Source organism: Oncorhynchus nerka, unplaced genomic scaffold, assembly GCF_034236695.1.
Source record: "Oncorhynchus nerka isolate Pitt River unplaced genomic scaffold, Oner_Uvic_2.0 unplaced_scaffold_1615, whole genome shotgun sequence".
In the NCBI taxonomy this organism is placed as follows: domain Eukaryota; kingdom Metazoa; phylum Chordata; class Actinopteri; order Salmoniformes; family Salmonidae; genus Oncorhynchus; species Oncorhynchus nerka.
Window position 1 is genome coordinate 17564 of NW_027039700.1, and position 13285 is coordinate 30848.

Below are 13285 nucleotides of genomic sequence, written 5' to 3' on the forward strand. Positions count from 1 at the left end.
CTAATTATAATGGAGAGTTTCACAAATAACCCAATTCCCCCTCCTCTCGGTCGGTCCTACAGGTAGAATGATTTAAAGCTTGTGTAGTAGCTGTTGTACTTTCTCTGAATTCCTGAGTGGTTTTAAGGGGAAAACAGAAGGACTGCATAACAAATGGCACCCTAGTCTCTATATAGTGTTTTTTTTTTACCAGGCCTATAAGGTATCCCATAGGGCTCTGCTCCAAAGTAGTGCACTATATTGGGAATAGGGTTCCATTTAGGACACACGCAAGTTCCTACTAGCTCTGCAAAATGTCTTCACCCAAACTACACCACTCTATGGTAATTGGGTCAATGACCACAAAGACCATCTGGTCCTAATAGGCGAATCACCACCTGTTCAGAGAAATGACTTCCTATCATTCTTCATTCCCAAACACACTGGCCCTTCTTCTCTCTCTCTTTCTGTCAAACACACTGGATTTTCTTTACTCTCTCTTTCTGTCAAACACACTGACTCTTCTTCTCTCTCTCTTTCTGTCAAACACACTGGCTCTTCTTCTTCTCTCTCTCATTCTGTCAAACACACTGGATCTTCTTTACTCTCTTTTTCTGTTAAACACACTGGCTCTTCTTCTCTCTCTCTTTCTGTCAAACACACTGGATCTTCTTTACTCTCTTTTTCTGTCAAACACACTGGCTCTTCTTCTCTCTCTCTTTCTGTCAAACACACTGGATCTTCTTTACTCTCTCTTTCTGTCAAACACACTGGCTCTTCTCTCTCTCTCTTTCTGTCAAACACACTGGCACTTCTCTCTCTCTGTCAAACACACTGACTCTTCTTCTCTCTCTCTTTCTGTCAAACACACTGACTCTTCTTCTCTCTCTCTGTCAAATACACTGACTCTTCTCTCTCCCTTTCTGTCAAATACACTGGCTCTTCTTCTCTCTCTCTCTCTCTGTCAAACACACTGACTCTTCTCTCTCTCTTTCTGTCAAATACACTGGCACCTCTCTCTCTCTGTCAAACACACTGACTCTTCTCTCTCTCTTTCTGTCAAACACACTGGCTCTTCTTCTCTCTCTCTTTCTGTCAAACACACTGGATCTTCTTTACTCTCTCTTTCTGTCAAACACACTGGCTCTTCTTCTCTCTCTCTCTGTCAAACACACTGACTCTTCTTCTCTCTCTCTTTCTGTCAAACACACTGACTCTTCTTCTCTCTCTCTGTCAAATACACTGACTCTTCTCTCTCCCTTTCTGTCAAATACACTGGCTCTTCTCTCTCTCCCTTTCTGTCAAACACACTGACTCTTCTCTCTCTCTCTTTCTGTCAAACACACTGGCTCTTCTCTGTCTCCCTTTCTGTCAAATACACTGGCACTTCTCTCCCTTTCTGTCAAACACACTGACTCTTCTCTCTCTCTCTTTCTGTCAAACACACTGGCTCTTCTCTCTCTCCCTTTCTGTCAAACACACTGACTCTTCTCTCTCTCTCTTTCTGTCAAACACACTGGCTCTTCTCTCTCTCCCTTTCTGTCAAACACACTGGCTCTTCTCTCTCTCCCTTTCTGTCAAACACACTGACTCTTCTCTCTCTCTCTTTCTGTCAAACACACTGGCTCTTCTTCTCTCTCTCTCTCTGTCAAACACACTGGCTCTTCTTCTCTCTCTTTCTGTCAAACACACTGACTCTTCTCTCTCTCTCTTTCTGTCAAATACACTGGCACTTCTCTCTCTCTCTGTCAAACACACTGACTCTTCTTCTCTCTCTCTTTCTGTCAAACACACTGACTCTTCTCTCTCTCTCTTTCTGTCAAACACACTGACTCTTCTCTCTCTCCCTTTCTGTCAAACACACTGGCTCTTCTCTCTCTCCCTTTCTGTCAAACACACTGACTCTTCTCTCTCTCTTTCTGTCAAACACACTGGCTCTTCTCTCTCTCCCTTTCTGTCAAACACACTGACTCTTCTCTCTCTCTCTTTCTGTCAAACACACTGGCTCTTCTCTCTCTCCCTTTCTGTCAAACACACTGACTCTTCTCTCTCTCCCTTTCTGTCAAATACACTGGCACTTCTCTCTCTGTCAAACACACTGACTCTTCTTCTCTCTCTTTCTGTCAAACACACTGGCTCTTCTCTCTCTCCCTTTCTGTCAAACACACTGACTCTTCTCTCTCTCTCTTTCTGTCAAACACACTGGCTCTTCTCTGTCTCCCTTTCTGTCAAATACACTGGCTCTTCTCTCTCTCCCTTTCTGTCAAACACACTGACTCTTCTCTCTCTCTCTCTGTCAAACACACTGGCTCTTCTTCTCTCTCTTTCTGTCAAACACACTGACTCTTCTTCTCTCTCTTTCTGTCAAACACACTGACTCTTCTCTCTCTCCCTTTCTGTCAAACACACTGACTCTTCTCTCTCTCTTTCTGTCAAATACACTGGCACTTCTCTCTCTCTCTGTCAAACACACTGACTCTTCTTCTCTCTCTCTTTCTGTCAAACACACTGGATCTTCTTTACTCTCTCTTTCTGTCAAACACACTGGCTCTTCTTCTCTCTCTCTCTTTCTGTCAAACACACTGACTCTTCTCTCTCTCTCTTTCTGTCAAACACACTGACTCTTCTCTCTCTCCCTTTCTGTCAAACACACTGGCTCTTCTCTCTCTCCCTTTCTGTCAAACACACTGACTCCTCTCTCTCTCTCTTTCTGTCAAACACACTGGCTCTTCTCTCTCTCCCTTTCTGTCAAACACACTGACTCTTCTCTCTCTCTCTTTCTGTCAAACACACTGGCTCTTCTCTGTCTCCCTTTCTGTCAAATACACTGGCTCTTCTCTCTCTCCCTTTCTGTCAAACACACTGACTCTTCTCTCTCTCTCTTTCTGTCAAACACACTGGCTCTTCTCTGTCTCCCTTTCTGTCAAATACACTGGCACTTCTCTCCCTTTCTGTCAAACACACTGACTCTTCTCTCTCTCTCTTTCTGTCAAACACACTGGCTCTTCTCTCTCTCCCTTTCTGTCAAACACACTGGCTCTTCTCTCTCTCCCTTTCTGTCAAACACACTGACTCTTCTCTCTCTCTCTTTCTGTCAAACACACTGGCTCTTCTCTGTCTCCCTTTCTGTCAAACACACTGACTCTTCTCTCTCTCTCTTTCTGTCAAACACACTGGCTCTTCTCTGTCTCCCTTTCTGTCAAATACACTGGCACTTCTCTCCCTTTCTGTCAAACACACTGACTCTTCTCTCTCTCTCTTTCTGTCAAACACACTGGCTCTTCTCTCTCTCCCTTTCTGTCAAACACACTGACTCTTCTCTCTCTCTCTTTCTGTCAAACACACTGGCTCTTCTCTCTCTCCCTTTCTGTCAAACACACTGACTCTTCTCTCTCTCTCTTTCTGTCAAACACACTGGCTCTTCTCTGTCTCCCTTTCTGTCAAATACACTGGCACTTCTCTCTCTCCCTTTCTGTCAAACACACTGACTCTTCTCTCTCTCTCTCTGTCAAACACACTGACTCTTCTTCTCTCTCTCTTTCTGTCAAACACACTGGCTCTTCTTCTCTCACTCTTTCTGTCAAACACACTGGATCTTCTTTACTCTCTCTTTCTGTCAAACACACTGGCTCTTCTTCTCTCTCTCTTTCTGTCAAACACACTGGCTCTTCTTCTCTCTCTCTCTCTTTCTGTCAAACACACTGGCTCTTCTCTCTCTCTTTCTGTCAAACACACTGGATCATCTTTACTCTCTCTTTCTGTCAAACACACTGGCTCTTCTCGCTCTCTCTTTCTGTCAAACACACTGACTCTTCTCTCTCTCTCTTTCTGTCAAACACACTGACTCTTCTCTCTCTTTCTGTCAAACACACTGGCTCTTCTCTCTCTCCCTTTCTGTCAAACACACTGACTCTTCTCTCTCTCTCTTTCTGTCAAACACACTGGCTCTTCTCTGTCTCCCTTTCTGTCAAATACACTGGCTCTTCTCTCTCTCCCTTTCTGTCAAACACACTGACTCTTCTCTCTCTCTCTCTCTCTGTCAAACACACTGACTCTTCTTCTCTCTCTCTTTCTGTCAAACACACTGGCTCTTCTTCTCTCACTCTTTCTGTCAAACACACTGGATCTTCTTTACTCTCTCTTTCTGTCAAACACACTGGCTCTTCTTCTCTCTCTCTTTCTGTCAAACACACTGGCTCTTCTTCTCTCTCTCTCTCTCTTTCTGTCAAACACACTGGCTCTTCTCTCTCTCTTTCTGTCAAACACACTGGATCATCTTTACTCTCTCTTTCTGTCAAACACACTGGCTCTTCTCGCTCTCTCTTTCTGTCAAACACACTGGCTCTTCTTCTCTCTCTCTCTTTCTGTCAAACACACTGACTCTTCTCTCCCTTTCTGTCAAACACACTGACTCTTCTCTCTCTCTCTCTCTCTGTCAAACACACTGACTCTTCTTCTCTCTCTTTTTCTGTCAAACACACTGGATCTTCTTTACTCTCTCTTTCTGTCAAACACACTGGCTCTTCTTCTCTCTCTCTCTTTCTGTCAAACACACTGACTCTTCTCTCTCTCTCTTTCTGCCAAACACACTGGCTCTTCTTCTCTCTCTCTCTTTCTGTCAAACACACTGACTCTTCTCTCTCTCTCTTTCTGTCAAACACACTGGCACTTCTCTCTCTTTCTGCCAAACACACTGACTCTTCACTCTCTCTCTTTCTGTCAAACACACTGACTCTTCTCTCTCTCTCTTTCTGTCAAACACACTGGCACTCCTCTCTCTCTCTGTCAAATGCACTGGCACTTCTCTCTCTCTCTTTCTGTCAAACACACTGGCTCTTCTCTCTCTTTCTTTCTGTCAGACACACTGGCACTTCTCTCTCTCTTTCTGTCAAACACACTGACTCTTCTCTCTCTCTCTTTCTGTCAAACACACTGGCTCTTCTCTCTCTTTCTTTCTGTCAGACACACTGGCACTTCTCTCTCTCTTTCTGTCAAACACACTGACTCTTCTCTCTCTCTCTTTCTGTCAAACACACTGGCTCTTCTCTCTCTCTTTCTGTCAAACACACTGACTCTTCTCTCTCTCTCTTTCTGTCAAACACACTGGTTCTTCTTCTCTCTCTCTTTCTGTCAGTCCCTTCGGCCCTCAGCCCTCCATTTGTGAATTCACACGCTCATATGCCATATACACAAGTGTCCCTATGCTGAGGGAGTGAAAATTATGGAGGGTGTATTAGACCCTCCGATAGCCACTTCAAAGGCTTCAGAGCGATGTGGAATCCCATAACGCACCACATTATTTTTGAGTTCGCACAATTTCACAAAAAAACAATGGAGAGGCGTAATGGAGAGCCACCTCTACTTGTTTGTGTCTGATTTCAAGGCTTGAAACACGTAGCAAATGAAATGTTGAACTGATACTGATGGTTATATATTGTAAAAGGACAGGGGGAATCTGAATTTCATGCTCGTTCTATTACTTTAGTTGATTCTGTCTGGGACTTATTTCCATTGTTAAATCATGGAGGATAACACGCAATACAGTCTGGGACTTATTTCCATTGTTAAATCATGGAGGATAACACGCAATACAGTCTGGGACTTATTTCCATTGTTAAATCATGGAGGATAACACACAATACAGTCTGGGACATATTTCCATTGTTAAATTAAACTGTAAATTTCGGTGTTCCTCAAGGTTCTGTTTTAGGACCACTATTGTTTTCACTATATATTTTACCTCTTGGGGATGTTATTCGAAAACATAATGTAAACTTTCACTGCTATGCGGATGACACACAGCTGTACATTTCAATGAAACATGGTGAAGCCCCAAAATTGCCCTCGCTAGAAGCATGTGTTTCAGACATAAGGAAGTGGATGGCTGCAAACTTTCTACTATTAAACTCGGACAAAACAGAGATGCTTGTTCTAGGTCCCAAGAAACAAAGAGATCTTCTGTTGAATCTGACAATTAATCTTAATGGTTGTACAGTCGTCTCAAATAAAACTGTGAAGGACCTCGGCGTTACTCTGGACCCTGATCTCTCTTTTGAAGAACATATCAAGACCATTTCGAGGACAGCTTTTTTCCATCTACGTAACATTGCAAAAATCAGAAACTTTCTGTCCAAAAATGATGCAGAAAAATTAATCCATGCTTTTGTCACTTCTAGGTTAGACTACTGCAATGCTCTATTTTCCGGCTACCCGGATAAAGCACTAAATAAACTTCAGTTAGTGCTGAATACGGCTGCTAGAATCCTGACTAGAACCAAAAAATTTGATCATATTACTCCAGTGCTAGCCTCTCTACACTGGCTTCCTGTCAAAGCAGGGCTGATTTCAAGGTTTTACTGCTAACCTACAAAGCATTACATGGGCTTGCTCCTACCTATCTCTCTGATTTGGTCCTGCCGTACATACCTACACGTACGCTACGGTCACAAGACGCAGGCCTCCTAATTGTCCCTAGAATTTCTAAGCAAACAGCTGGAGGCAGGGCTTTCTCCTATAGAGCTCCATTTTTATGGAACGGTCTGCCTACCCATGTCAGAGACGCAAACTCGGTCTCAACCTTTAAGTCTTTACTGAAGACTCATCTCTTCAGTGGGTCATATGATTGAGTGTAGTCTGGCCCAGGAGTGGGAAGGTGAACGGAAAGGCTCTGGAGCAACGAACCGCCCTTGCTGTCTCTGCCTGGCCGATTCCCTCTTTCCACTGGGATTCTCTGCCTCTACCCTGGGGGGCTGAGTCACTGGCTTACTGGGGCTCTCTCATGCCGTCCCTGGGGGGGGTGCGTCACCTGGGTGGGTTGATTCACTGTTGTGGTCGGCCTGTCTGGGTTGGCGCCCCCCCTTGGGTTGTGCCGTGGCGGAGATCTTTGTGGGCTATACTCGGCCTTGTCTCAGGATGGTAAGTTGGTGGTTGAAGATATCCCTCTAGTGGTGTGGGGCTGTGCTTTGGCAGAGTGGGTGGGGTTATATCCTTCCTGTTTGGCCCTGTCCGGGGTGTCCTCGGATGGGGCCACAGTGTCTCCTGACCCCTCCTGTCTCAGCCTCCAGTATTTATGCTGCATTAGTTTATGTGTCGGGGGGCTAGGGTCAGTTTGTTATATCTGGAGTACTTCTCCTGTCCTATTCGGTGTCCTGTGTGAATCTAAGTGTGCGTTCTCTAATTCTCTCCTTCTCTCTTTCTTTTCTCTCTCGGAGGACCTGAGCCCTAGGACCATGCCCCAGGACTACCTGACATGATGACTCCTTGCTGTCCCCAGTCCACCTGGCCATGCTGCTGCTCAGTTTCAACTGGCCTGGGCCCTAGGACCATGTCCCAGGACTACCTGACATGATGACTCCTTGCTGTCCCCAGTCCACCTGACTGTGCTGCTGCTCCAGTTTCAACTGTTCTGCCTTATTATTATTCGACCATGCTGGTCATTTATGAACATTTGAACATCTTGGTCATGTTCTGTTATAATCTCTACCCGGCACAGCCAGAAGAGGACTGGCCACCCCACATAGCCTGGTTCCTCTCTAGGTTTCTTCCTAGGTTTTGGCCTTTCTAGGGAGTTTTTCCTAGCCACCGTGCTTTTACACCTGCATTGTTTGCTGTTTGGGGTTTTAGGCTGGGTTTCTGTACAGCACTTTGAGATATCAGCTGATGTACGAAGGGCTATATAAATAAATTTGATTTGATTTGATTTGATTTAAATCATGGAGGATAACACGCAATACAGTCTGGGACATATTTCCATTGTTAAATCATGGAGGATAACACACAATACAGTCTGGGACATATTTCCATTGTTAAATCACGGAGGATAACACACAATACAGGACATATTTCCTTATTTCTGTCTCCGTCTGTGTCTGTCTTTTCTATGTCTGTCTTTTCTATGTCTGTCTTTTCTTTGTCTCCGTCTCTGTCTGCCTCCGTCTCTGTCTGCCTCCGTCTCTGTCTGCCTCCGTCTCTGTCTGTCTCCATCTCTGTCTCTGTCTGTCTTTTCTCTGTCTGTCTTTTCTCTGTTTGTCTTTTCTCTGTCTCTGTCTGTCTTTTCTCTGTCTGTCTTTTCTCTGTCTCTGTCTGTCTTTTCTCTGTCTCTGTCTGTCTTTTCTCTGTCTCTGTCTGTCTTTTCTCTGTCTCTGTCTGTCTTTTCTCTGTCTGTCTTTTCTCTGTCTCTGTCTGTCTTTTCTCTGTCTGTCTTTTCTCTGTCTGTCTTTTCTCTGTCTGTCTTTTCTCTGTTTGTCTTTTCTCTGTCTGTCTTTTCTCTGTCTGTCTTTTCTCTGTCTGTCTTTTCTCTGTCTCTGTCTGTCTTGTCTCTGTCTGTCTTTTCTCTGTCTCTGTCTGTCTTTTCTCCGTCTCCGTCTTTGTCTCTCTCCCTGAAATATGTAACTAAGGAAACACAACAGCTTTATCTCTGTTAGAATTGTAACTGAATTCTACAGGTACACTTGCACAGTCATGATGGTATTTATTGAGCCAGATAGATATTCAACATCTCCTTTACCTTGTCTCCTTGATCGCCTTTCTGTCCTGGAAGTCCTGCCAAGCCTGGTAGACCTTGATCACCCTACAAAGAACAAGAACATTTAATTGATGTAATTTACCTGAACTAGCTTGCTAATGACTGTCCGTCCACACATTAAAAACTCCCCAAAGACATGAGAAATTCCCCAAGGTACCCCTCTGTCTGAAGTCTGCTGTCAGAACACTTCCATGGACATTAGTGGAACCACCTCTGGAGATAGCGGCCATGCCTCAAACAAAGCAACTACATATTTGTGCCAAATTACTGCTAATAAGCTTTTATTTCCTGCCTTTGGTTGGCATCCAAGAAAACCCATTGGCATAAATGTGCTTTAATTTGGTATTTATTTTCTTGTTTAATACGTTTGGTGTCAGCAGTGGGATATCTGAATGCATGGTTCCATTAGAACAGAACACTAAAACCCATTAGGATTATATTTGCTGTTTGGACATATTGTAGCTGAGGATTGTTCATCTCCCATCTCCTATATCGAGGTTGAGTTGAGTATTGATAAGTGGTCGCACAATTTGCTTGCAACAACATTGAGTTGCCACCAGTCGATACTTGACGTTCTGAAAACGCTTACCTGTACCTATTTTAGTCCTGTACAACAAGAAGTCCTTCCGAAGGGTGCTGAAATTCATACTTTTACTAAAAATGTTTATCGAATACAATGGCACCCTATTCCCTATTGGCCTTGGTCAAAAGTATTGCACAAAACAGAGAATAGAGTGCTGTTTGGGACGCAGGATATTTCTATGGACTGTACCTTCTCTGCTGAACATTGACATCTGTCACTGCTGGAATGCTGGACCCGCTGGACCCGAGCTGGCTGGACGGGCTGGGAGAGCATCCGGGGGAGCTGGCCTACTCCATCTGTATCCAAGGGATTGGGAGTCACCCCTCCAACACCAGGGCCCTCCCTGCTAGGCTCACACTGTAGGATCAATACAAAGATTTACAGTTGGGATTTTTACTATTCTGTTGCCTTACAACCTGGAATTAAAATAGATTTTTGGGGGGGTTGTATCATTTGATTCACACGACATGCCTACCACTTTGAAGATGCAAAATATTTTTATTGTGAAACAAACACAAAATAAGACAATAAAACAGAAAACTTGAGCATTCATTACTATCCCCCCCAAAGTCAATACTTTGTAGAGCCACCTTTTGCAGCAATTACAGCTGCAAGTCTCTTGGGGTATGTCTCTATCTAGCCACTGAGATTGTTGCCTATTCTTTAAGGCAAAACTGCTCCAGCTCCTTCAAGTTGGATGGATTCCGTTGGTGTACAAAGTCATACCACAGATTCTCAATTGGATTGAGGTCTGGACTTTGACAAGTCCATTCCAAGACATGTAAATGTTTCCCCTTAAATCACTCAATTGTTGCTTTAGCAGTATGCTTAAGGTCATTGTCCTGCTGGAAGGTGAACCTCCGTACCAGTCTCAAATCTCTGGAAGACTGAAACAGGTTTCTCTAAAAAAATGGCCCTGTATTTAGCGCCATCCATCATTCCTTCATATCTGACCAGTTTCCCAGGTCCTGCCGATGAAAACATCCCCACAGCATGATGCTGCCACCATCGTGCTTCACTGTGGTGTTCTCGGGGTGATGAGAGGTTTTGTGTTTGTGCCAGACATAGCGTTTTCCTTAATGGCCAAAAAGCTCAATTTTAGTATTGTCTGACCAGAGTACCTTCTTCCATATGTTTGGGGAGTCTCCCACGTGCCTTTTGGCGAACACCAAACGTGCTTCCTTATTTTTTCTTTAAGCAATGTCTTTTTTCTGGCCACTCTTCCGTAAAGCCCAGCTCTGTGGAATGTATGGCTTAAAGTGGTCCTATGGACAGATACTCCAATCTCCGTTGAGGAGCTTTGCAGCTCCTTCAGGGTTATCTTTGGTGTCTTTGTTGCATCTCTGATTAATTCCCTCCTTGCCTGGTCTGTGAGTTTTGGTGGGCGGCCCTCTCTTGGCAGGTTTGTTGTAGTGCCATATTCTTTCCATTTTATAATAATGGATTTTTATAACCGAACCCTGATCTGTACTTCTCCACTCCCTGACCTGTTTGGAGCTCCTTGGTCTTCATGGTGCCGCTTGCTTGGTGGTGCCTCTTGCTTCGTCATGTTGCAGACTCTGGGGCCTTTCAGAACAGGTGTACATATACTGAGATCATGTGACAGATCATGTGGCACTTGCACACAGGTGGACTTAATTTAATTTGTTAATTAGTTCTGAAGGTAACTGGTTGCACCAGATCTTATTTAGGGGCTGACTACATATACACGCACCACTTTTCAGTTTTTTAATTTTTTTTTATTGTTTGAAACAAGTTTTATATTTTATTTCACTTCACCAATTTGGACTATTTTATATATGTCCACTGTTTAGACACATTACTCTGCTATTTAAGGGCCAGTTTCCTGGAACCACCTTAAGCCTAATCATTTCATGTTGTTATTCAATTATGTTTTCTAGTTCACTTGAACTTGAGTCCAGGGCTAGACAGAATTTTGGTCTAGAAAGCAATGTAAAATCTCCATTGAAAGTGCTATTTAGTTTAGGAGTAGGCTTAATTTGGGTATAGGAAACCAGACAATTATAATACAACACATGTTGAAATGCAGTTCTCAAATAGTCTGAAATGTAATAACAGTCCAGTACCACTACCGTATTTATAATCAGTTAATGTCCAATGATTCATTGACCCAGTGAGATACCTTAATTACTGTGGAACTAGATGACTGTCCCAGGGGAATGAGGAAAGGACAATACTTAAGGTTTTCAATGCCAATACATTATTTCCTACCATATTGACTGAGCCCCAATACTGAAACTCAATGCACACTGAGATAACATCCTGGTTATGGATATATATTATAACTGTCAGAGGCCAAAGGTGAGAGGTCACTGAAACACACTATTTCCAACCATATAGACCACATGTGACCTAGCACATTGAATCAACATAACCCAACACTCACTGAGATGACAACATGGTTATGAATACATGTAGGCCTAACTGTCAAAATGTCAAAGGTCACTTCTCCTTTTAAACACAGTTAGCAGTCCAAATTGCACGCTTTTTCCTATGGGCTCTGGTCAAACGTAGTGCACTATACTGGGAATAGGGTGCTATTTGGGATTCATCCACAGTCTGTAAGGTCACTCTCCATTGACCTGGTCTGCAATATGATCTAACAGAAGAATATCTATCTATCAATCTATCAATCAAATGTATTGATAAATCCTGTTTTACATCAGCAGCTGTCACAAAGATATTGCACAGTAATTTGGATAAGATGTCCCCTATGGAAGAAACATCCTTCAGTTGGGTAGTTTTCAAGAAGGACAAACACAAGTCAACCAGATTATGTTACATATTGCCCTTAAATTTAAATATCGACCAAGAAGCCAGTTCCACTGCTTTAAAAATATATATTCCCCTCTTACAATTGGCTCATTCACCCCCCTCCTCTCCCCTCACTCATTCATCCCCCTAACTATTCCCCAGGTCGTTGCTGTAAATGAGAACGTGTTCTCAGTCAACTTACCTGGTAAAATAACAGATAAATATATATTTTTATTTAAAAAACATAATCTGGGACTGATTTAGATCTGGGAAAGCAGGTGGGTGCAATTAATTATCAGGTAGAACAGAGAACTAGAAGTACTCCGGAATTCATAGGGTAAGAATTTAATAACCCTGCTCTACTGTATATCAAGCCACGTCGAAGGTCTCATGTATGTCCTAAAATGTGTACTGTACATAAAAGGAGTGTAAAATATTTTACCGTAGATCCTGCCTGCTCACAGCAGTTCTCCATCTCAGCCAGGTATGGGTCACAGTAGATCAGGATTTGTTGCAGTTCGATCTGGAGAGAAAGACATCTGTTAGGGACATTATGATGATTCAGATATAGAGAAAAACTAACTTTTTAAAATGCTAACAATGTATATTTTGAAATATGAAACATGTTTCTTTGACCGAAACTAAGCAACCCCAGCAAACCAAAATCGGTTCTGTGAAAGTTCCCAGAACATTTGTTTGTTCGCGGCAAATGTTCTTTTAGAATGCTTGTATAAAACATTTGCCTGATGCTTCAAGAACATTCAAGATCTTTCTTCAAGTTCTTTAACAGGTTCCCAGAATGTTTCATTAGGTTGTGGGAACAGTCTGGTGGGAACTTTTGGGGACATCACAAAAGATATGTTCCCCAAACACAAAAGCTGTCCAGTTGGGCCTCCGCTTCTAGAATGGTTCTTTAAGGGTGCAAAAAACATGAGATATTACAAGTACGTTCCCAGAACACATTTCCTCTGTTCTTTATAGGTTCCAAGAATATTTCATTAGATTGTGGTAACACTGACTGGTCAAGAGATATGTTCCCAAAACACAAAAACTGTCCAGTTATGCAAACATTCAGTTACCACATAAAATGTTATTTGTCACATGCGCCGAATACAACAGGCCCGTCAGGAAGTCCAGGATCCAGTTGCAGAGGGAGTTGTTAGTCCCAGGGTCCTTAGCTTAGTGATGAGCTTTATGGGCACTATGGTGTTGAAAGCTGAGCTGTAGTCAATGAACAGCATTCTCACATAGGTATTCCTTTTCTCAGGTGGGAAAGAGCAGTGAGGAGTGCGATTGAGATTGCATCATCTGTGGATCTGTTGGGGCTGTACGCGAATTGGAATGAGGCTAGGGTTGCTGGGATGATGGTGTTGATGTGAGCCATGACCAGCCTTTCTAAGCACTTCATGGCTATCGACGTGAGT

General features: G+C 43.2%; 1 protein-coding gene across 1 annotated transcript in view; it reads right to left on the bottom strand.

The window, feature by feature from the left end:
- The window catches only part of LOC135568327 (collagen alpha-1(XIX) chain-like), a gene marked incomplete at its 3' end in the record, with an annotated part of 45788 nt that overhangs the window by 13132 nt on the left and 19371 nt on the right, over nt 1-13285 (bottom strand). Inside the window, exons 7-9 of the mRNA XM_065015203.1 lie at nt 12304-12384; nt 9276-9443; nt 8486-8548 (exon numbers count right to left, since the gene is read on the bottom strand). Coding sequence (XP_064871275.1) covers nt 8486-8548; nt 9276-9443; nt 12304-12384 — 312 coding nt within the window. The remainder of the gene's footprint in view (nt 1-8485; nt 8549-9275; nt 9444-12303; nt 12385-13285) is intronic.